General features: G+C 40.9%; 1 protein-coding gene across 8 annotated transcripts in view; it reads left to right on the top strand.

The window, feature by feature from the left end:
• utrn (utrophin) overlaps nt 1-25,055 on the top strand; it is a 180,616-nt gene that overhangs the window by 93,268 nt on the left and 62,293 nt on the right. For all 8 annotated transcript variants that reach the window (XM_020632857.3, XM_065963756.1, XM_065963760.1 and 5 more), the window contains 2 exons: nt 15,698-15,870; nt 17,618-17,774. In XM_020632857.3, the coding sequence (XP_020488513.2) occupies nt 15,698-15,870; nt 17,618-17,774 (330 nt within the window). The remainder of the gene's footprint in view (nt 1-15,697; nt 15,871-17,617; nt 17,775-25,055) is intronic.

Here is a 25,055-nt window from a genome sequence, read left to right on the forward strand (position 1 = left end):
AGATTATTGTTCCTGACAGCCGAGCCCTGAGGCAGACGGTGTCGGTGGTTGACTCCTCTCAACCTCCGCTGGAGATGTGCGTGCTGAAAAGTGAAAGAAGAAAAAAATAAAGAAGCCCTTTAAGTGGTTCTTATTCCTCCTCTGGAGGGAGTTGTAGTACCAGCATGTTTGGTGGAGTTTGCTGTCGTGACTTCAGGGTCTATAATTTTAGAGCTGGATCCGATCCCCGGAGAGAAACCTGATGAGGCTCACCAAAAACACAGAATATTACCTAAGCCGGCGTTATTCCCTCATGTTCTGATTGTGTGAGAGTCAACAGGGAACAAACGAGATCTTTGTTACTGAGAAAGGAGGGAAGGAAAAAAAAAAAAGGCAATTTAGGGGTAGAATTTTTATGGAGAAGACTGGAGAACATTGCTTTTGTCACTGATAAAAAGCAGACATGCATCTCTTGAGAGCAGACGCTTTGAGATAGAAACCTTAGGGGCCACAGGACACACTACCTCCTTTTTAAATCTCCTATTTTCACCTCATAGCCAGTAGGGTGGAAAAAAAAAAAAAAGCGTCCTAGTATTCATCCGTTAGAGGAAAAATTGAGCACTGGGAGTCCACATCTAATGCTAAGTTTTTGCATTGTGCAAACCATCTTCAGGGAGCTGAGTGGAGCTGTACGCTGATGACATTCATCAAAACTTGTAATGGATTCACAGCTGGAGACTGAATATGAAACTCCAGGCGTGTACATGAGAGTTTGAGCAGTTACGATTGGGGTAAAAAAAAAAATAATGTGTCTCCTGCTGGGACGACACTGAGTCGAATCCATTCCAAAGCGCATAAAATGAGTAATTTCACCCAAAAATAGCTGAAGGTTTAACTTGTGGTCTGAAATAGCAGCAGCACTCAATGAATGGGAAGACAGTTACACAAGTAGAGAGAGATATATGAGAGGGTGGAGGGGTTGAATGGAGTGAAGAAACGCCCACTGGAGCCATGTTGTGTGAGTGATGGGAGAAGCAATTTAGGACAGCTTTCCTACAGTAAACACCCCAGGAAGTAATAAGCCGAGTGTTGGCTGGTGGTTGTTGTGATGGGAGGCGGGGGTGAGCTCCGAGGGAGGGTTGACCTGTGGAGGGTAGATAGCTCACTCACCTTTTCTGAGCAATAAACTAACTGGGAGGAGAGGAGAAGGGAAAAAAAAAAGCCGAGTAGGATGAAATAGAGGTGCTAAAGCGAAAGAGGAGGGGGAGGTGGAAGAAAAAGGGAGTTTTATTATGACTAATAGACGGGATGAAAAATGTAAGCGAGGGGTGTGTAGGGAGCATATACTGTATGTGGCAATAAAAAGAACTTATCATACACTTAGATGCCCACTACGTCAGTGTCATCACATCCTCCTCACTATCTGGTATCCCCCCCCTCACAGAGGATTTCCAACCTCTGTCTTATTGTGTATTCAACAAACAACAAAGGCTCTGCTTTTTTGTTTGGCAGCCCGGCGAGTGTCTTACATTGTTTTGTGAAGAACTCTTTATGTTTGTTTGCGTCTCCCCCCGGGTTTGACTTTTAAAACCGAGGAAATAATCAGAGAAAAAGCAAAGAAAAAAAAAAGGGGGGGGGGGGAGGGGTGGTTCGATGTGCTATGCTGAGCTACAACCTCGCCAGAGTGGTTATGCAAAAATATTCAGCCTGTTTTGGATGTTCAAAGGGTAATAATTCACTAAAAGGCCAGTGGGAAAAACCAAACAACAGATTGCATTAAAGTATTCTTCTATCTTACACATCCTCTCTGCCACACTTTAGTGGGCATATTGACTCCAAACTGGGAATTATTGGTTGTTCTCTCCCTGCAGTTGATCTGGGCTGTTTTCACATTTAAAGTACCTTCACGTTCAAAAAAGGGTCTTGTTTCTTGTCCAGTGCTTCCTCCATATCCTTTATTTTTATCCTATTACATTAGTTTGCTGCTTTTTTTTGGCGTGTCTTCATGAGACTTGTGTAAGAGAAGGAATGAAAGACCTAAGTCTAATTCAATCTGCAGATATATCAGTTTATAATCAGGGACATAAACCACTAGACTAAAGCGCGCCCCTCCTCCAAAAAAAAAAAAGGTTCTGTTTAACACTTTCAGACATGGTGGTAACTCTAATGGAAAGATATTGGGAGTCATTTCTATCTAATCATTGCATGTTACTATACCATGTCCCAAACTCCAAAGCCAAGGGGTTAAAGGGTTCAATCTGGATAAGAATGATATTTTTTGGAAAACTTATTCTTTGCTATCCTGGATCACGCAATCCTGCTCTTTGTGCCTTTTAAGAAGTGACATCCCATGATTTAAAATGCAAGAGAGAAGCAGGTCAAAGTACCTCAGAGATAACTGTTGATCCTTTAAATAAAACAAACAAACAAACAAACAAACAAAAAAAACGGTGGCACTGAAAATCCACTCATTAAGATGTACAAAAATATATAAATTCAGACTTTTTAAATTTGTTTTTGGACTGTGACATGTATTAAAATCAGTTCCCTTTATTTTAAGTAAATTGATATTTTGTGGTGTTGAATACGGCTGTGATAGTTTAGGGAGGGGGGTGTTATCTTTCCTCTCGGCTGCAGCTTTGTTGTGAGTCCCACCCAGCAGTGCGTCCCTTAGGGGGACGGACAGGAAATGTTTGCAGCATGTAGGCGGTCATACACACACACACACACACACACACACACACACACACACACACACACACACACACACACACACACACACACACACACACACACACACACACACCTCCACTGTGTGAAATATGCATCATCTATCTTCACATCAGTTCTGCTTGTTCTCTGAATGCTGCTTCAGTGGTTGATTACAGTGAAATAGTAATCTCTAATTGGAGTGTGACTTACAGAGAGCCGAATTTAACGTATGGTCATTGATCCAAACAATGTTCAATCAACAAGAGCCCAGTAATGTATGGATTTTTTTTTAACTGGAACGAAGCTCTTAATTTTCCTCCCGATGTCATCTCAAAATCCCAGCTCTGCTATCTGTAAGATCGATGGGGCAGTTATTTGACAGAGCAAGAGAAGCTGTCAGATTTTTTCATCTCTGCACGCTGAAAGAGATGAACCCTAACACGGCCAAATGACAGGGGGGGGGCTCTTCTTCTCTATTGAATGACATGCACTCTCGATAAATTGTCTGAGAGACAAAGGGAAAGTAAATGTCTCACCAGTTTGGAGCTGCAGGCCTCCAACTTCAATAAAAAGCTCTTGTTAAAAAAAATAAAATAAAATAAAAACTCGAGCGGGTCAGATTTTACAAGTTTAGTGTCCACAGAGTTTGAGGTTATCTTTTTGTACTGCCGAATGGTGTTTTTGTTTTCCTTCAGTTGCAGCTTGAAGGCAGAGATAATGTTTGAAGTAAAGGGTGAAATGCAGGGTGCAATTAATATTTATGAGGAAAACGGATCAGCAGAGAGTCCATTTTTTTTCTCTTGATATAGGAGGTATGTTGAAGAGGATGTGTAGGTTGTTGTGTTGATATGGGTGGACATGTGACTTCTTTGGAAAGTATTCAGTGTGAGGATTACCTGGTGGATTTTTGGCTTGTTATCAGAAACTTTAGTGGAAAGTGTTTTTTTTTTTTTTGTATTTGAGGTGGAGGATGGAGGAGGATTTAAACACACCCTTTCCCATGCTACCTGTTATTCATCTGTTTGCCCTTATCCCCAAAACCAACAATTCTACTGATTTGAAAAACAAGCCAAAGTAATCCCGTCATGCTTTTGTAACTAAACGCTTCACTTGCTGCACATCTTGAGGGCATTCCTATCATAACATCTGTTCTTTCTCTGACGCCGTCTTTTTTTACTTATTCTACTTAATTCACTCAAGCTTGTACTTCATATTTATTATTTCCCTTCCATCCCTCAGCTTCTCTCATCTTGTCTTTTACTCCAGATCAGCCTACAGATGTTGACTGACTGCTTTTTTAAGTATAGAGAAACCAGCAATGTTCTCTCTGGCTGTCTGTAAGAATTGCTTCAATACAAATCTAGTATCATTGTGAGCTGATGCTGTATCATCTATCAGCTAGAATAAAAGGCAGTGATACCATTATCAATTAGCCCAAAACAATCAACATGGCCTGACTGCTCAAAAAGTTTAAACTCGATAAGATCCAGATTTGGTAATCTTCTTTTTGTGCTTTCCATGATAAGGTAATCAGGTGTTTTATTTTTATTTTTTTTTTAAAGAAAAGCTGGATTGGGTAAACATTATCCAGAAACAGCCGACTGAAGATTACTCAGTGCTCTAAATGGCACAAAACGCTACATACTTTGTCCACAGGGGGTGCCAAAACCCACACAAACTGAAAGATCCTGACTGTTTGTTTAGATTTAATATTTTATGTGATATCTAAGCTTTGTGAAATATATTAAGGGGAAAAAACGTCTTTCATAATTTGTTTTACAACCCTGATTTCTACTTCGCCTACTATGTCACAAAAGTTATTTAGGTGCAAAATATAAAAAAAAGGCCAAAGTATCAACATCGCTTTAAATATGTCGATACCAATTTTAGAGGTTTACTTAGTCCAAATTGTTCATGAAATGCATCCTGAATCTAGCCCTCAGAATAGTCCTGGTTCAACCTGATGCTACTCAAAGCTTTTGACCATCAAAAACTGAAGGTTTTATCCAGATAAAAACCCAGATTGGATAATGTGATCCAATGGGACAAGGTTTCTGGTTAATGATCTTGTCAGGATGAAGCTTAGCCTGTGTGGAGACAGCAGAGAGTGCAATGTAAATGTTAGGTAAAGTTAACAACATGTCAGTAGTCGTTTGTTCATTCCAATATTATGGAACTTTTTACAAGCGATACCATGAAAGGGAAAATTGGTTTATACCAATAATCAAGACCAGATCTCTGTTATGGTTTGTGTTGGACGACAAATTGTTAGCGTTGTATGCTTTCTATTATTACTGTTAAAGTAAATTCTCATGCCCTCTAATAAAGGTCTTAGTTTATTTTGACATGAGCTCCACACCTCCACATGACTGTCTTTTATGTTGTATTTCACACAGTGGTCTCCTACAGCAGGAAATAGCAACTTGTCAGAGCACCTCACTAATTGGTGCAGTCACCTAACCTTTTGAGGCTCCAATCCTCCCTTCAAACACGGCAGGTGGCGACTCATGTGCTAATTGTTCTCCTAGCTCGGGCAGTGGTGAAGGCGACAGCAAGCTTCAGAAGTGATCATGTCACAGGGATTTTCTTTTTTCTTCTTCCCCTCCCTGCTGTTGTCTACTGAGGCTACGTGCTGACAGACCACCCACCACGGTCAAGATCTTCATTTCCCAGGAGGAAGAGAGCTTCAAATAGTTGCGGGGAGTGGAGAGAAAGTAGAAGAGATGCCCCAGTGGAAGAAAGTAGTGATAAAAGGAAAGAAGGAGGGGCAGTCGTCTTTGAAATCCAGCGATGAGCAGGGTGATAAGAGCTCAGAGGGGGCCTCAGGTTTCATTTTTTCAGTCGATTCAGCAAGTTGAATGTTCAGAAAAAAATAGTTTACCTGGAATGTCTTTTCTTTTGCTAAACAATCCAGTATCAAGAAAGTTGTTTCCTGATACGCTGGAGTTTTAGTTTCAGTGTAGAGGTATAATCCTGAAGTCTTTTTCATGTTCTTTATGGCAGAAAGACGTTGAGTTTTTACATCCTATAATCAACCACTCCTTACTGTGGTTTATTATTGTAAGCGCACTAAGTGGTGAGATCTGCTACTTGAACTGCCTACGTGCGCAAAAAGCCTTCTCAGGAAATGATTTGTGTTTGTATCCCCGTGTTTCTGGTAGTTTTGTCTTGTCAATATCACCCTGATTTAAAACGTTTAATGAAGCTGACAAGGGGTAAAAGATGAAGAAAAGGGAAGATAGAGGGTTAATGTTGGAGAGCAGTGAAAAGAAGTTTAGAAATAAGGTGTGATGAGAGGTGAAACTGCATCACATTTAGTGTTTCAACCGTATCCTATCACGAGTTACCGTGCGGTTACCACCTGAGAAACTGATATGGTAAACATTCACACAAATGTTCGAAAGCCAGTTTTTTCCCAGCACGGATTAACATCTAAAACCTCCTTGCTTTTTTCTTTTTATATCTCCATCTCCAGGTCAGCTCCCTGTTGTCTTGTCGACACACAAAAACACAAAAGACCCACCAGAATCAATATCTGATTATCGGGCAACAGGCACCCAGCGCTCACAATCAATTTCAATCTCCCTGCGGAGGAGCGTGCATATGAATCCCAGGACGTCCCTTTTCTCGCTTATGATTGCAAGGATGTCACTGGTGGTCCGTTATTAGATCCCTGGAATAAGTAATGTGTGACGTGCGTGACCTCTGACTCCGCTTTTCTTCTCTAATGGCAGCTCTGTCACATCTGCAGAGGTCAGCTGTCAATTGAGTTTTTAAACAGTGGGTTTCTAATGTGCACATTAACAGTTCACAGATTCAGGGACATGTTTTATTACTTTAACTTTGCGGTTCATTTTCTCACTTCACTTCCACCACCTCCTCTTTTTATTTATATATCATGGAGTTATTCTGATTTTGATCTGGAGTTGTGTGGACACGGAAGCTGAGATTCATACAGAAACCAGATTAGTAATGCCTCTGCTAGAGTCATGTGGACAGACTGTGTCAGATAATAATATTTCATCCAGACATTATGAACTGAGCTGTCAGACTGTCTGTCAGCTTGTGTGTGTGTGTGTGTGTGTGTGTGTGTGTGTGTGTGTGTGTGTGTGTGTGTGTGTGTGTGTGTGTGTGTGTGTGTGTGTGTGTGTGTGTGTGTGTGTGTGTGTGTGTGTGTGTGTGTGTGTGTGTGTGTGTGTGTGTGTGTGTGTGTGTGTGTGTGTGTGTGTGTGTGTGTGTGTGTGTGTGTGTGTGTGTGTGTGTGTGTGTGTGTGTGTGTATATATATATATATATAGTGCATATTAACAGATTTCATCAGCATGCTACCAAGCAGCATATTCCTCTGTATTATTCTTCTGTGTACAAGATAGCTTAAGCTAATCTCCTCTCTGTGATTCTCAGAGAAAATAAATGCTTACAATATTAAGTGTTGGAGTAAAGCTCCGCTTAATGAACTTCAAGTGTAAAGAGCTCCCGCCACGGCACAATTAATTGGATAGAAGTGTGTATACATTTGAATGCAGAGCACCAGAAAGAGCTCTTTCATCTCTGCTCACACCCTTCAATTTGTTCCACAGTTTGACGGGTGTGTTGTACTGCCAAATGAGCTACAAAGAAGCACTATAACAGTGTCGCACACACACACACACACACACACACATTTATGTACAGTACATCCACACCAACTCTGGTCCCTTATCTTTCCTTTTAAAACGGCTGCTGCCCTCCTAACAGGAAGTGTGCCAGTGATAACCTCAGGCACAGGAGGTGTCTCCATTGGATGTAGCCAATTTGAGTGGAGTTCTGCAGCTATATTGATTTTTGTCTCACACTGTACATTGTAGAGGCACGACGTCTGGATTAGATGGGATTGGATGAATCTTAAGTGTTCAGACTGGGCAACGGCTAAAGAGATGTTGGATAGGTCTGCTTTCGATCTGGGTGTATTTGTGTATCAGTGTTTATGCGCTCATGTTTGCTCACTCTGCTTTTCATTTGCCGTGTTTGTGTTCCTGGGATATCCCTGCCCCAACTTTATTTAAACTGCATGGCCTCCGCTCCCTCTTGACATCATCCAAGAGAGCAAAACTCTTCTGCCTCCTCTCTTTCAGATGTCTTCTCCTCAGTTCTTTTCTTAGTAAAACAGATAGCTGCATTTGTTTGAGTATTATATTCCATATATTTAAGATTAAGTACTCCTCCTCGTCTCTTGCGCTATTTTTTTTTATTCATCAGAATGGTTCTCCATTGTGGGAATTAAGTTCTGTTTGTGGAAGAATTAAATGCTTATTGTTGTGTGCTTTAGGCAAGGATGGAAATGAGTAAAAAGATGAATCTGCTTTTGTAGGTAGGTTTATGAATGGAATCTTTGAGTTTAAACTGTTAAGTAACCAGCTTTGTCATTGTGAGTATGCCCTTTCACATTACGTATTTGTGTTTTTTGAATAAGATATTGGTTTAAAAAATCTCTTAATTCAATGTGAAGGCCAGTGAGAACGATAACTTGAGCAACTTCACCATGATGGAGAGCACTGAAGGATTTTTGACTGTTGACTTTTACACAATGTTCCCCTTCATTGATTTCTTTCAGTTTGATATTAAAGGTCCTCTCTTTTCTAACCTTAATCCTCTCTGATAAAGTGTAGGCAGATGCAACTCATTTAATTTCATTTTCGTCCCATATTATGCTTTTTCTGGTTTTATATGCTCTTTAGTGTGTTTTCCAAGTGTCCTGTGCATGTTTAGACACATCTATGTGCAAAAATTTAAAGTCCGCGGAAACGCGGCTTCTCCTACGTCCTCCTGTTAGCTGCAGCATTAGCCGCATGTAACGCTCGGTTCTAGCCCCCCTCAATAAAAATGTGTCAGTCCGACGTCATTGTCAGTGTGAGATCACTGATCTAAGCCCATTGGCTCGTTGTGGCAAGCCCTGCAGCTCATGTTGCACGCCCGTTAACTTCTGTAGCACGCCCACGATATACTGTAGCCTGCGGTAGCACAGTAGTGCTAAGGTGCTAATGTTCATGCTCCCCTCAGACGGAGCCAGTGGCTGCATTCCCAATATGGTAGAAGAGGTGGGACATTTCCGAGAACCGTGCTGAGCAACTGACCAATAATGACAGAGCGGATCAGCAGACCAATCAGAGCAGACTTGGCCCACGTGGGGTCTAACAGTGTGGGCTCAACAGAGTGCAGCTGACGGACTCAGAGCATAGAGGGAGCAAGGAGGAGCAGTACATGAAAACAGACACTTTTTTCAGACTTTAGCTATTGTGAACGTACAAAAGTAGGTACATAGATTAAATATACGAACCCCAAAAAGGGCATAATATGGGCTCTTTAAACCTTAACGTTCTCTTCTCTGATTCAGCTATAAGGAGAATCACTCAGCAGTGCCTCCTTTTTTTTTTCTCGGTCAACTTTACTTTCCGTTTTCACCTGTGAGATTGGACACATCCCAGTCTTACTACTGTAATGCTTCTAATCAACTTATCTTAGCAATATAGCCCAACTTTATCCCCGACATCTCCCGCCGAAAGCCTCATCTATGTGTCTTTGCATTTTTAACAAGTGTTGTTTTTTTTTTGTATCAGTCACAATCCTTCTTGCACAAATAGTAAAACACTTGGAGTTTCAAATTTGTCAACACATCTTACAAAAAATGTAGCTTCATCTCAGCGTCGCCTCATTGTTGAAGTACTTATGCTTGTCAAATGTGCTAATTCCCACCAGTTACTTTCACATCTCTCACTAGAAAACTCTCAAATACTTTATATTTGTCGGCATACATCAAAAATGCTGTTTAAGGGCCTCGAGTGTGTAAATATTTTCAATCAGCTAAGTGCACTTCAAAGCCTCGCTCTTATGAATATGCAGTGTTGCATTGTATTTTTTTTCTTTTTTTTCACTTGACAGCCATCTGTCTGCCAGTCTTTGATGCACACCACATGTTCCCCCTGCTGTTCTAAATACCAGCGCACAAACCAATCACACATTAGCTCTTCATATATGGAATGCATTTTAATTTCATGCCTTGCACCTATTGAACATCACCATATAGACCACATGCCCTACCTGAGATGCTTCCTCATGCTGTAACTTTCACTTATAACCCATTTTAAGGGTTAACCTTTGAGTAAGGATTGAAGGGCTTGCATCATAGAGTTCTCAGTAGGCTGATTTTATTCAGAGTGTTGGTAATTTATTTTTCTTGTAAGAGAACTATATATATATATATATATATATATATATATATATAAAAAACACAAACCAATATTAAGACGACATTTCAAAATGTTCTTACATGTTGAGGGGAGCAAACCATTTCAAGAAAAACAAAACAGAGTACAATAGATCCCTTCATTAATACATTCATTGCCAAATGCTACCAATATATGAACAAACTTTTACATATGACATGTAAAGTGCATCTGGGTTTGTATAAACCAACCCTTCGCTAGAGCGACATTTCAATATTTTATAGTTTTGTGCTACTTTTAATAGTTGAAACAATTTTGTTTTACAAATCATAGACAGGCATTGTTCATTTATTAAATTCATAAATACTTCTCTGTACAGATTTTTCCCCAGCCCTTTCCAACACCTAGCCCCCTCACATTCCCAGTCTTCTATTGCTTTTTTCTGTTTGTGTTTTCTCACAAAACTGCAGTATATTTATTACACCAAAAACAAGCAAGTATAAAGTTCATTGAAAAGAGTACTGTTCCTCAGAGAGCTTCTCCCTTTAACTTTCCATGACATCCATTTTGCTTATTTCTCTGAATCTGTCATGTTGCACTTGAACTGTGCCCACATTCCGACATTGAAACACAGATGCTTATTTCACTACTGAATTCCAGAGGAAATCCTGACTTTTCTCTGCAACCGTCCTTTCTCTACCATGCTCTCTGCCCAGGGCCTCAGGAAGTGGGTGTGTAGTGTTGAGTTAGTTTAGCGGGTAGATAGATAGATAGAGAGAGAGAGAGAGAGAGAGAGAGAGGGAGAGCGCAAGAGGTAGCGAGAGGAGGAGGAAAGGGAGGATACTGATCAAAATAATAAACAGCTGTGTGAAAGAATGGGGGGCTAGTGGCCAGAGAGAACCAGAGGAAGAAGAGAGAGGGATGTAGACAGCAACCTGGGCATATGAGAGAGTCCCAGGGGAACGAAAAGACATGGAGTAACTTTTTAAGAAGTTGCCTCGGAACAGGGACGACGAACAGACCAACCTTGTAAAGATGCAAAGAGATCATCGACAAATCTTTGAAATTAAGACGCCGGTGAGTCCGACTCCTTGCCCAGGAATCAGGAGTCCTGAGGCAGCTCCTTGCGAACACGTGGCTCCGGAAAAACAAGAAGGCATTCTTTGACTAAGTGGCTTGGTCATGGCTGTGATTAGAAGGGTGTGATAGAGCAGGACCAGACCGGTGGCTAGAGAGTGAGGCAGACTTTGAGGTGACTGTGTCTCTTTGAGCTGGCTACCTTTTACCCAGGGGAATCAGAGGGCAAACCATATGCCTCTTTGTGCTGCCGTCACTCCTCTTGAAGTGAGCTGGGTTGGGGAACTGGAAGGGATAGAGTGCTTTTTATCAGGGTAATTGAGAACAAATCCCCTGGCCCTGCCCTGGGTCGGACTACCGGACATCGTGTAAACAGCTTCTTTCATGCTCAGAGGGGAAGTGGAGGAAGTTGAAGGAGAAAGCCAGACCTGTCCTCAGCCCGCCCTCCCCACAAGACATTAACCTCTATCTATACTTCACAGACCTTCACCAAAGATCTTTCAGATTGCTCTCCCAAGTTTCAATGCCCCATTCCTGGCCAGAAGATCTCTACTGCCAGCCTTTAGTCGCTACTTTTTCAAACCTCCAGTTGCAGCAATCGTCCCGTTAATTCTAGCTCTAAAACCATGACTGCAAGGTAGCTGTCACCTTCCCTCCTGCCTGCCTCGGCTGCTTTTTCCAAGAGGATGCTACCAACATGTGTCAGGATCTGGAGAGCACACACACCAGCATGCATGCACAAATGCTGCCAAGGGGTGTGTGAAGTGGGTACATTTCTGGTTTTGGGACCGCGACTTGGATCAGACCCTCTTGAGTTTGGAGTCTTTGCAAAAGCCAGGTTTCTATGTAGGTGGTTTCAAGATTGCTCATACTTTGGATTTACTATTTACTTGAGCCCATGGATCTCAGAATTGATTTAGCCTCTAGGGGCGTCAGACAACTTTTCATGGATTTTGATGTTGCCAAGGATTGTTCGGAAAGGCCATTTGGGACTTATCTAATCTTCAGTGCGCTTGCTTTTGTTTACATTTCAACTTGCAACTTCATGCAATCAAGTAGTAGTTGAGAGACATCATCAATGACTGGATTGTCAGCTGCTCACTTTTGCAGTTGTCCATTCAAAGAGAAAAATAAAAAAGCTCAGTCTATTCCAATTTTAGCGGATGGGATCTGATATTGCATTAAAGCCAGTGGATCCCAATCATTTCCCCTTCACACCAACTATTCTCCTAAATTAAGCCAATGTTGACTGAAACGTTGGTGGACCATACTTCTTGGATTACAAACAGAAACCCAAAGGCTTCCGACACCAATATTGTCATCTCTTGCCTGCATTTATATGCAGAATCTGTTTTTAGAAATCATCTGAGCCCTGACCTCAAAGGTCTCTTTTTCGACCATAACCACTGGAGGACTCACCTACCTGTGTGGACTCTCTGCTTATCCCCCACCTGTCTGGCATTAGAGGAGATGTAGGCATTTTGGGAAGTGGGAGGAGCCTGTGCCCGAGCCCCAATATGATTGGCTTGAACTTCAGCTTGCACGATCTGCTCGGAAAGTTTGAAAAGGTACATATTTACTGAATTTTAAGGATCGTTTGTTCTAGGTTTTAAAGTCGCTATTGAATGCAGCCTTTTTATTGACATGAATTCAAACACAGTCTAACCAACCGTTCATTCACAATCTCCCCTTATGTTTGTAGTTGTGGACCTAATTTGGTCCCATTTTATGAGGTCTGAGTAATCATTATTGGACTCATTAAATCGGAATTATCTGCTGTGGCCTGTTTCGCTAGTTATTAGTGAGCGCTTTCATGCAGAGACAGAATCAGTATAGAATGAGACCCTGAGCCTTGAATTAGACCCAACTTGTCAAAGCAAAGCCTCATAGTAATTGTGGTATTATGGGCTAAAGACAAACATGGTGCAGCCCAGCGAGGGTCAATATTATTTGTTAGGTTGAAAAAAAAATTTGGTTTCGACAAGCTTCTCATCAAAAGACAGCGTTTTTGTGTGCATTTCTCATCAAACACAACTTTACTCTGTGTATGCTTGTATCCTTTATAAAGCTCAGAGTAGTAGTTTCTAACTTTGGTTTCCATGGGAGACTGTCGCATCGTATCTGCACTCCAACTGGGGCACAGCCTACAAATCTCCATCCCTCATTACAGTGTGCATGAGATCTAGAACCCATTAACCTATGCGCTGCCTCACTACCCACACACACACTCTGAGTGTCGGTGTGTGTGTGTGGTAGCAGGTCAGAGAAGTAGTTCTTGGTTTGAGTCATTAGCTGTATTTATAGCAATGTATGTTGTGTGCTTTTCTTTCACGTTTTCATATGGGGCGTGCTAAAAAAAAGTGTGTCATTGCCTCATGTATTTCGATTAGTCTAAAGGCAGGAACCGACTTTCGTGTGTGTGTTAAATTAATGTGCTCAGTTGGAAAAAAGCAACCTTTTGGGACTGATAAAACTGAAGTTGAGTTTCTTTTTATCAATCACCAATGAATAAAACATGGAGTGATGGCAAAAAGAGACCTTTTTAGCTGATTTTACACTCAAAATCATGACACTGATGACACTCAAATCTTTCAGAATAGTTTGTCCGTTGCTGTGTGTGTTTTAAAGCAGGAAAAATAAAGTGATCATTCACCACTCTTAAGCTCCTCAGGATACACATTGATATACATAAACTGCTACCTCAAGGTTGTCTTTCATTGGGTGAAATGAAATATAAAAGAATCTTTGTATTTGACTATACATGCCTCTTTATGTCACACATACAGAGTGCCTTCTGTGAAGTGTGTATATATGAGCGTGTGTAGTCTGTGTCATCTCCACTGGAAGTAAAAGTGTTAAAGGAAAAAGGAAAAAGGGAAGCACTTGGGTAATGACTTGAAACATGGCCAGCTGGCTCAGGGGACAGAATGACTCGTTGTCTTTCACTCTTTGTCTGTCTCTCTGTCTCTGTCTCTCTATTTCTCCCCCGCTCTCTCTCTCTCTCTCTCTCTCTCTCTCTCTCTCCCTCTTTCACTTTCTCTTCAGTGACCTTTAGGAGGCATTTGATTTGTGTCAAAAAGCCTGGGGGCGATTATCCTTGCAGATCACAGCAGTGGGATTTGCTTCATCCTTTCGTGAAATGTCTATTGGCACTCTGTAAATTGCAGCACTGTCTGTGATAATTGATAGTTTGTTTAAGTGTGTGTGGGTGTGTGTGTGTTTGAGTGTGAGTGTGAAGCTCGACAGTAAGTTTTCTTCTGTAACAGATAAGGTTTCCACCGTATCTAGTCGATGGACAAATGTTACTCACATCTTTACTCTCTAGATGCTTTGCATGTTAGAATTTGAATGTACTTAACTCTCTATCCATCACATCACTGTTTTAGATGTGTGTGAATTGTCTGGTCACTTTTTTCCTACCACTTCGGTTTAACTGTATTTAGTCTTTCAGAGTTCTTACTTTTCAGATTTGTGAAGGCTGAAAACACTCTTTTATTAACTCTTATTAACCTCACATTGTTAATTTATTCCAGTGATGAAGGCCCCCCACTAACACATTGCAGCAGCAGTAATTGCCTTTTCCTAGATAAGACAGTTTCATTGTAATTATGAAATGAAACTTGCCTGAATGCATAATTTCTAACCTGTAAGTGAGAAAAATACACAATCAAACAACTCGGGGCACTTAAGACCGGTCATTTCACCCCACAGTGACTATAAAAAAAAGTTTTTATTACAATTCCGTTGTAGGCCATAGGTCTAAACACTCTTCTCTTATCTGCTCTCATTTTGTCCCATTTGCAAATCTGCCTCTGTGCTGCAGGCGGTGTTACACTCATCCATATGGTGTTGTGAGTCTTCTCTTTATCTGCAGTTCAAATGGGTCTAGTGGAGGGGGAGTCCCAGTAGAGGCTGAGAGAGGAGAAATTGGAGCAGTTTTACACATCTAAAAATAAAACATTTGACAGGATCCACAGCTTGCATCAGCCCCTCTTGTGGTTATACCCTTCCTCACACACACACACACACACACACACACACACACACACACACACACACACACACACACACACACACACACACACACACACACACTCACACACTCACCAAAAAACCCTTTGAGATGCAGTTGTGTAATAAAGCGGCCTTGTTAAGAACGCTCACACACATATGCACAAAAAAGGCATGCTACGTCACAGTTTTGAATGTGGTTGCCTTTTGAAATAGCTCTGCAATATATGTGTGCATCATACTACAGTCTAGCATCAAATTAGCAATGTTTTTGTGCGTTTGAGTTTGAGTGTGTGTAACGCTTATACAAGCGTATGCAGGATTAGTTTGGAGGCAGACATGGCTCAGGGGCTTCCTGCTGGGTGGGGTGGGCATCAGGAGTCAGCGAAAGGTTAAAGTTTAAATCTTTTTACTCAAACAATCACAAGAAGTAGCTTGAGGACATTCTATAACAATACAAAACTTCTCTGCCCTCTGGAAATGTTGTGTGCAGCACGCCGTGAACTCCCTCAAGTCAAGTCCCGGTGATCAAATTCAACGTTATTTTTGGTTCATGAATAATCAGCCGTGAAAGACTGTGACGTCCAATATTTGGGTGATTTTATTGTGAGCGTGCTTGACTGTTGCCCTTGACTGTTCATTTTGGTCATAAACTTAAGTTTCCCTGTAGAAAGGTCCATCTCTGACAATTGTTTTCTTGCTTCTGTGTATTTGTAGGACATCCAGGCTGAGATCGATGCCCACAATGACATTTACAAGAGTGTGGACGGGAACAAGTCGAAGATGGTTAAGGCTCTGGGCAGCTCAGATGAAGCTGTGTTCCTCCAACACAGGCTGGATGACATGAACCATCGATGGAGCGACCTAAAGACAAAGTCAGCCAATATTCGGTTAGTAAATCTGGATCCCGTACTCACAAATAGAAATATTTTTGTCCTTTTTCCAGCGTTTATTCTCATTCAGCTCTGAATGCAGTTTTCTGCTCTTTCGCTGCTCTCAACTCTGGAATGAAAAAAAAAACAACAACTTGGCAGAAGGTCTGGCTCATGGCAGAGGCTCAAGTCGCTTTCTGCCTCAGTGAATCGCATGCTGCAGGGGTCAGTTTAGTTCTCAAATATTCAACAAGAAATAGAAACACAAATTGGAGAGCTCAAGGACTTAAGATTGCAAACACTCAAAACTATTTCTAAAAAGGTTGGATGCTCTGCAAGATCGCCTCAATAATAAATGAAGAGTTAAGCTTTAGTTCAAGGCCGGTATACATTCACCAATATGCTCTGTTCTGCTACTAAAAGCCAATGAAAATAAAAAAATAGTCATATTCTTGAGCAAGTGTCTCATGTTTTAAATTCATGGGGAACCACATGTGACATTCCACATGTTTTGGAAAATTCACGTGGTCTGTTTGTGATACCCGTCAGCCACACAGAAACAGCCTCTCCCTTGTTTCACATGTCCACCATGGAGAACAGGGGTGAAATACAACTACAAAAACAAAGAACCTGGGGGCCAACACAGTGGCACATAAACTTCTTAGAGACAATGCAGCGTCAGCCACAACCTTGGCATTAATAAATAAGATTGGCGACGGTTGGGGAGGCAGAGGGTGAAGAAAGTGAAGGTGGAAGTGAAGTTGACAGGGCCAGATGGAGACTTCCAAAGACAAAGAGGAAGGAGGGAGGCAACACAACAAAGCCATAGGGGTTAGGGGAAGAGGTGAGAGAGACCAAAGAAATGAATAGAAATGTGGTTGGAAAGACTAAATGTAGTTTATATTGAGCAGAGAAAAATAAATGGAAGTGAGCAAAGGTCAGTCAATGCAGGCATAATTGGCTGGATAAGGGAGAGAAAAATAGACAGTGAGAGAGAGATGTGTGTGTGTCAGTATCTGGGCACTGTGTGTGTTGATTGCATGCAGACAATTATGGCTTAATTGTTGTACATGTGTAATTATGGCTAACGCGGCGAGCAGCGATAGGAGGTCTTTGTACGCAGCATTCAGACTCATAATGCTCGGAGGACAGGGTGAAAACAAAAGTGCTTATCAACACGCACTGCTTTCATGCTACCACCCACACAATTAGCAGCCAACTGTTTTCCAGTTTTCAGTTTGACGTTAGCTCCAGAGAGGGCGGTGACCTCCATCCTGTGGTAGGCAGAGAAGGTTTTTGTATAACAAAGACTCTTTGTGAATATCACCCTGATTTTGTTTTCATAAGCTGAATTGGGAGAATTGGGGGGTTTGTAGACAGGTTAGGGACGAATATCAGTGTGAGAAATGGTGAAGTATATTTTGTATGATAGTTGACCTTTAAATCTGGATTTCTGTTCAAGCTGTGCAACAAAAAACTCTTATTCTTTGTAGATTATGCTGTCAAGTCATGTCCAGTTTAAAATTCTGTTATTTTGGGTATATTTCTGAGTTATGGTCTAGACAATAACACATTTAAGTATTTCTCTTTAAACCTTGCAAGTACATTTTTCTTTATGTGTAAAAGTTAAAAATGATGCTCCACAGAATTGTCCCTTAAATCTGATGTGTGATCTGTTAGTACAGTGCTGCAGCTGCTTTTACAATGAGAGCTGAAATTCATGAAATGTAATAAAAAGTTTGATTGATCTGTGTAATTTTGTCAGAGCCCACCTGGAAGCGAGTGCTGAGCGCTGGTCTCGTCTGCTGTGCCTCCTGGAGGAGCTGTGGAGGTGGATCTGCATGAAGGATGAGGAGCTGGCCAAGCAGATGCCCATCGGAGGAGACGTGCCCACCCTGCTGCAGCAGCAAAACCACTGCACGGTGCGTACTGTCGCCACAGGCAATGTTCCTGCCACGCTGCACAACATTTGTCATAGCCTGTCCCTCATAGTTGACTTCAAGTTTCCAGAAGTTGAGTTCTTCCACTGAAGAGTGTTGTGTATGTTTCTCCTGCATACTGTATGTTGGAATGTTGGGTTGCCTTGGTTATATAAGACCTTCAGTCTAGAGTTTAAGTATTAACGCTGTACTTAATAGTATGAATTAAGGTGTTTTCATCACAGGGACATATCAAGCTGACATCGTATAGCATCGCCTAATATTGTATTATACCGTACGGTGTCGTACCATATTGTATGACAAGGTAAGGACAAAGCTTGATATGATACTGTACAACCACACCCCACCCTTGCATAACATACCATACCACAGCGCACCACATCACATCCTATCGTGTCCTATCCTACTGTAATGTACCATACCATATGGCGTCTTATTGTAAAATAACATGGTAGTGTACCATTTGGTATATTATGTTATGGTTCAGTGTAATACTGCATAGACCTTTTTTACATACTCTTCAGGTGACTGTGCTAGACTGCCGTCTCTCTAACTCACTAGTGGTATCTGGAGTATTCTGATTCTGAGAGTGAGAACAAGTTTGTTTTTCTTCTGTTCATGTTGTTTGTTTGTTACATCTTACATGTTCAAAGCCTAGCTCCAACAGTCTTTTATCCAAGAAGACTCCACATTTTACAGAACCCTGAAAAATACCTAAGCTGGCCCTTTTATGTTACATCAAATTGGATAGCGAACAATTTAACTTCTTTGTATCTTAAGTTACGCAACCACTGTCAGCCCTTTTCACTTGTTATACTGTAGTCGCAAAGTATAGGTGCTTCATACAATAACAATGGCTCTGTCATACATAAGTGTCCCAGTCAGCCACGACGGCATGACAGTTAGCTGGCAACTCAAAACCAGGATCCAAATAAAGAAGCAAAAAATAGAACTCAGCCTTCAGTCAGTTCCAGTTTTCTTCAGGGAAATGTATCGCTGTATGAATACAGTCTGTTTATTTAAAGCTCCTGTCAGGAGTTTTTTTTTTTTAATCCAGTTAATTTGCCTCTCTATGAGCCACAATATCGAACAAAGCCATCAACAAGAAGATTATTTTTCATATAGTTCAATGTATTGTCGGTTGCCAATGCCACATGGATGGTGTAAGAGCAGGTAGTTTGCAGCATGCACACTGAAGGGCCTATGTTTAGTATTTTCATGTTAAAGTTTCCCAGTAAGTGAATCAGTGACAGTTTTAAGAAAGCAGGAAAAAAATAATGTTTGCAATGCAGAAGACACGGGCCAGGACCAGATGAGTGATCTTGAAGGACAACTTTTGTCCACAGAGACATAAAATGAAAGCTCCTCAATGTTGCTTTAAAAACCAAAATCCCACTCATCACTCAGTTGGTGTAATCTTAATCTGCATAATTAAAAATCAAACTGCTTCCAGACTAGAACAATAAAAACTACAGTGGAATAAACTGGCTGACTCTGGAATTCAGGACCATCAACTATGAGAAAATGTCTTACAGGAAGATTTAACTAAACTCTCTTTTATTCTTCACCGATGTGACCAGTGACCGTACATGATATACTGTTGAACGTTGCTAATTTATTGCTCGGTGTGATTCTTGTTTGATATGGCATGTGGTGTGTTTTTGTATGGACCTTTTTTGTGCTGTTGTCTCGGCCAGGACTCCCTTGTAAAATGGGTCTCAATAGGATATATACATATATATCCATAGCTTAAAATGACTGCACCACCTGTGTGTGTATTTTGAAGTTTTTGACAATATAGGTCCCCCCCTTGGTTACTGCATTTAGTCCCATTGCACAGTCAGAACTGAATCCACAGAGAGATCCTGTGTTTGTAAAGCAGCAGCAGTGCTCTGCAGACATTGTTGGTCAGCAGCATGTCAATTGGGATTTAGCTGAACTACAGATTGCAGTCGTCATGAATAAACCACAGCATGATGTCTTCGGTGGTTATAATAAACAATACAAATGTTGTTGAGGTTGCTCAGTGTTAGGCACAACACGTGTATCAGCTCAGACTTAAAGACCGAATCACTACTCCACCATCAGTGCCGTTTTTTTTTGTTTCTCATTCATTCCGAAAGTTTTTCTCTATATGTCACCTTTATTTCACTCTGTATCATTTATCCAAACAAGAGATCAATACCTTTATTGTGCCGTCCGCGACTTTGTCATCACAGCTATTTGTCATCCTGGTTCCACACTGTATTATTTATTGTAACCACTGGTTATTGTCATAGTGCATTGGCGTGTAATTGCTTTCAGATAGATGACTCACCCCTCTGGCTACTGTTTACTCTCAGTCTGTTGGCCGACACTGCTGTTGATGCTGCTCCCAACATTGTAATGCCGGTCTCCGCTGCCCTTATCACCGCGCTATTATTTTGTCCCCCCCCCCCCCCCCCCCCGAAATGCCCTGGAGAGTAAACACATGTGCTTTCATGTGTGGGCACAGGATCACAACACACTGAGATCAACAGATTCCTGGACACAAACACACACATGCAACCATTACAAAGACATGAGGGTGTATATCATGCTTGTCAGAGCTATATTTAGCAGAAGCAAATGTGGATCTGGGTTTGCTTTTTTTTCCCATGTGCAGCCATTTGAAGGAGTTTCTTGTACATTTTTCTTTTATCATGCATTTGTGATTTAATTGCATTTTCTCATTATATTTTGGTAAATAAAAAATGTATCAAGACTTATGCGGCAGTCAAGCATACAGAGACGGAGTCGGTTTCTAAAAAAGCTTAAATGGGATCTCTTTTTAATCATATGAAGGTAAATTAAATATACGCCTTATGGTAAATGCATTAGAATAGAGGATTAGATGAAGAAGAAAAAAAGTATTCAAAGAAGATAATTGAATTTTGGGCACTTTTTTAGTAAAGTTCATAAACTTTTCTAAACCTTATTATGACTCCTCGTTATAAGAAATAAGAACACAACTTAAATTTGGCACATTCTTGCGCCCACTGAATTCAAAGACGTTTTATTGGGAAAGGCAGATCTCCTGTAGAGACAGAGTGGGGCTCTTTACATTGGCAGACGATCAATTTCTCGGTCCGCTGTAATGCCTCCTCTTAAGTCTTGTCTCCTAATGATTTAATGAAGAATCATCATTCAAAAGCAGAACAGATTAGGTCATATAATAGTTTTCCCAGAAACATGGCTTTAGACTTAATAGAAAAAGAATAATGCGGCAAAAGTTAGATTACGTGAATAGACTGTATCCAGATAGGAAAGTACAATTTAGTGATCATCTGGCCCTTTTTAATATGTGTGGAGGAAAATGATGCACAGGAGAAACAAATGAAGGATTAGGATTACAGGAAGAAAGAGCAATATTCGGCTCGATTATATTTTGCAACTCAAAATACATAATGAAGGATGGATTCTCTCAGTATAGTGGGTCATGACACAACAGTCGTGTCCTCGTTAATCTACATTTGTCCTGTGAGGTTTCAGATGATGTTTGGACATGTTCTTCCTGACAGAGAACATTTTCAGGCCTCAAACTGGCCAATCAGACGAGCCCCATTAGATAAGGAATGGAGGCTGAGAGCACACAATAACCGCAGGAGAATACAATCATCCTGCATCTCCACTTTCACCTTCCTTTTCTCATTACCGTCTCTCTGCTCTATATCTTGTTTTCTTCTGTGTGGTTGCTGTCTTTGCGTAGCTCTCCCTTAGCCAGGCACTTCTCTCTCTCTAGAGAAGATATATATGTCTCAGTGTGTCCTCCTTCCTTTGCCTCGATCATCTCCAAGTCTTCAGTTGTGAGAACGCAGGAACAGGAACAGGAACTCACTTTTCATTCTGACTACCTTGTAATATCTCCCTTTAATTCTTTCTCCTCCGTGTTCTCAGTAGATAGGTCTGGAGGTCTTGCCGACCCTGAGGAGTATGAGGGGGCTGAGTGGGGCACAAAAAGTCACGGCTTTGAACGCGTCACGCTTTATTACTTTCTTACACCGACACGCAAATATGTGTCGAGTCTCCTGTGCTCCTGCTTACATACACATGCCAGCTGCTCTTTCAGAATGAGGGGGGGGGGGAATGTGTGGAGATGTATGGAAATTGGTGTCTATGAGGTAGGGAGGGCTTAGGAGGGCTAAGTGCTAAAACCTGTCTTTTCTTCGGGGAGATAGAAGGGAGAAGGCTAAGCTACTAAGCTCAACAGAGAGCAACTGATATCACTGTTACCAAAGAACAAAAGAGAGAGAGAGAGAGAGAGAGAGAGAGCAGGTCTGGACGGAGAACAAAGTGATGGACAGTTAGTGGAAAGCAGAGGCAGAATTGGATGAAGAGAAAAGAGGTGGAAGGAGGTTTATACTTGGAAGTAAGATGGTTCACACTCTTTCCTTCATTGTTTTCTTGCTCCTTCCTCTGTGTATTGATCTGCATCTGTGTCCCCCCCCCCCCCACACATAAATGGCCATAATAGCATTTATTAATCGCACATTCAATAATCCAATAAAGGGCCTTTGTCAGCATCCAGTTGATTAAACTCATCAATCTGCTCTATTAAATTAACAGCATTAAGATCAAGGGCGAGCAACAATGGACTGGAGGCTAGTGGGCATTTTTAACAACACTTGTCTTTGAGCTATAGTTTGCTTTATGTCCATAATTTCAGAAAGGTCCAGTGATGTATTTTTTAAAGAGTTAAAACATATAAAGAATAAAAAGGCAAAGAGTGATTCTATTTAACTCTAATCTTAGTTAACTCAGAAGTTAGAGAGCCTAAATATGCTCAATTACCTTCTCCAAAGTGAGGAGGGTTTGATAATCCGCTACAGAAAACCTTATTCATCATTGTGCCCGCATGATTGATTAGCTCCATTTGCTTCTGAACGGACGGGTCGTAAAGAAGAGCGAAATGGATTAAACTGCTGCTGGACGTTACCTTATCTCTCAGGCAGGGGGAAGGTTGTGTGTTTTTTTTTTTTCTTTTTTTAAACTCACAATTGCCTCGCTTTGATATCTTGTAATTGTTTCTGTCTGCTTCGTTTGCATTTGTTGGCAGCTTTGAAGTTTTTGGGATGTGTGTCTTGAACTCCTGGAGCCCTGCTGGGTAAAAAGGCTTTTTTTTAGTTCTGTTTTAGTTGCGTCAGGTGTATATACCTTACAAAATGTTACTGCGTTATTGTCCATTAAAGCGGTGATAACATCAGCAGTATAAAACAGTGCAACATTAGAGACACAATAACCGTTTTATTTTGTATTACAGCCACATAATGAAACCTTTTTACCTTAAACGAACATCTTCCTGTTTCATGTCATTGAGCATGTACACTGATTTTTTTTTTTATAGATTGAATGTTTGAGTCTTTCTTTCCCACTCTGCTTCCAGTCCTTGTAATAATTTACTTGATTTGGGCAAATAGGCTCTCCATGAAAAAGTAGCTCTGTATTCTCAGTTACAGCATCATGGCAGAGGCAAAGAGACGACAGAGGAGGTTTACAAAGCAGAGAATAAGAAGAGTGACCAAACAAGAGTAAATCTGTGACTGGCTTTTAAGTTGTTGGTGAGAGTAAATTATCTCTTAAGCCAAGGGACTTAATTTGCATACCATAAATCCTAATTCTTTAATAACACTGCCTTCAATAGTAGATCAAATAATTACATTTTATATAGAATTCTACTCATAATGTTGAACCACAGGAAAAAAAAAAAGCACTCACCTTTCAAATTCCCGGCCGCGTAACTATTTGGGCTCCCTCTCTCAGCTCTCATCTGGGTCATCTTCACTCCCAGGCTGCAGATGTTTTTGGAAAATAACTGTCACAACCGACGCTACGCTACATGCTCACACTTAGCTTCAGGCAGAAGACACGGCGCAACATTTAGCAGCTAGGGAATCAGATGTTCTCCCTATGTGTTCATTTAGACCAAAAAAAAAAAAAAAATGAATCATGAAGGACACAAACATGACTTTATGTTTGCTGAAATACTTATGAGGTTGCAGGATGAGAAAATGAGCTGCTGTATTCCAACAAGTCTGCCAAACATGGGTGAAAACTTCAGTAAAAGCGTCGCCATGATACAAAAAAATTGAGATATGCACAACATGTAATCCAACACATTAAAAAGATATGATTGAAAACCTTTGTTTACTATTCAAAGAGGTCAGTAATCAGATGATTTCATGTTTAGAATGTGCATTTAGAATTAAAGACATTTAAAAAATAGTATTTTCTAGAGGCTAATGTCTTATTAGCAATCTAAAATCCATGATATTGTTACAGCATCATGAACACAACATTATGGAATAAACATGAAATGCAAACATTAAAACCACTCAGTTCTGTCGGTAACTGACACTGATAAATTTGCCGGTACAATATGTTTTCACTTTGCTTCACAATTACATAACTAGTTTCATAGCAGCCACACGTTCATTTCTGACACCTGGAGGTGTGTTGTTTTTTTTATTTATTCATAAAGGCTGGTCGCTGTAAATTAGCAAAGCATGTCAGATAGTTTGATTTGGAACAACAATCACCTGTCAGGAGCTCGCAGGTTGATGGGAGTAATTACACTCTGAAGTGTAAGGCCTTCAGAGGCTCCTTTTAATGAGCTGAGTTACAGCATCAAAAATAGAATTAGGCTCACATAACAGAAGCGCAAACTTTTGCAAAAACATCAAATACCTTGAAATACTCATTACTAGAAAATATATAACAAGAATAAACAGGTTTCTTGACAGTTGGGTGTGAGCGAGCTCCTCTTGTGTGGGCTCGTCCGATGTCTGTCAGGTGTTTTTTGTGATGTTGAGAATAATGTGATGGTTTCTTTTCAGGAGGCTTATTTTTTTCCCCCAGAAGAAGATGAGGGTGCAGTAATACCGTGGGGGAGGCAGAGCTATCAGTTTTTTCGCAGAGCGGGAAGAGGGGATGTTTGGCAGAGCTTGGAAAAAGCTGTGTTTGTGATGGTATCTTATCTCCAAGGCAGCACAGGGCGCACAGGGATATGAGTTTACTACGCTTATGGCCACACATACACAGACCTGGACACGAACACAGCCAAGGACAAAGTCACTAATAGCATCAAGAGGGATCTGCATGAGTCCTCTCTTTCCAGTACTTATTCTGATGTTGAAGTGGTATAAAATATTAAAAAGAAGCGCAAAAAGAAGACCTTCCCCTTTTTTTTATCTTTGACATACACCGCCATGTCTTATCACTCATAGACCAGCCGGGATTTACTAGAAA

The sequence above is a fragment of the Labrus bergylta genome, chromosome 15, assembly GCF_963930695.1.
Source record: "Labrus bergylta chromosome 15, fLabBer1.1, whole genome shotgun sequence".
Lineage (NCBI taxonomy): Eukaryota > Metazoa > Chordata > Actinopteri > Labriformes > Labridae > Labrus > Labrus bergylta.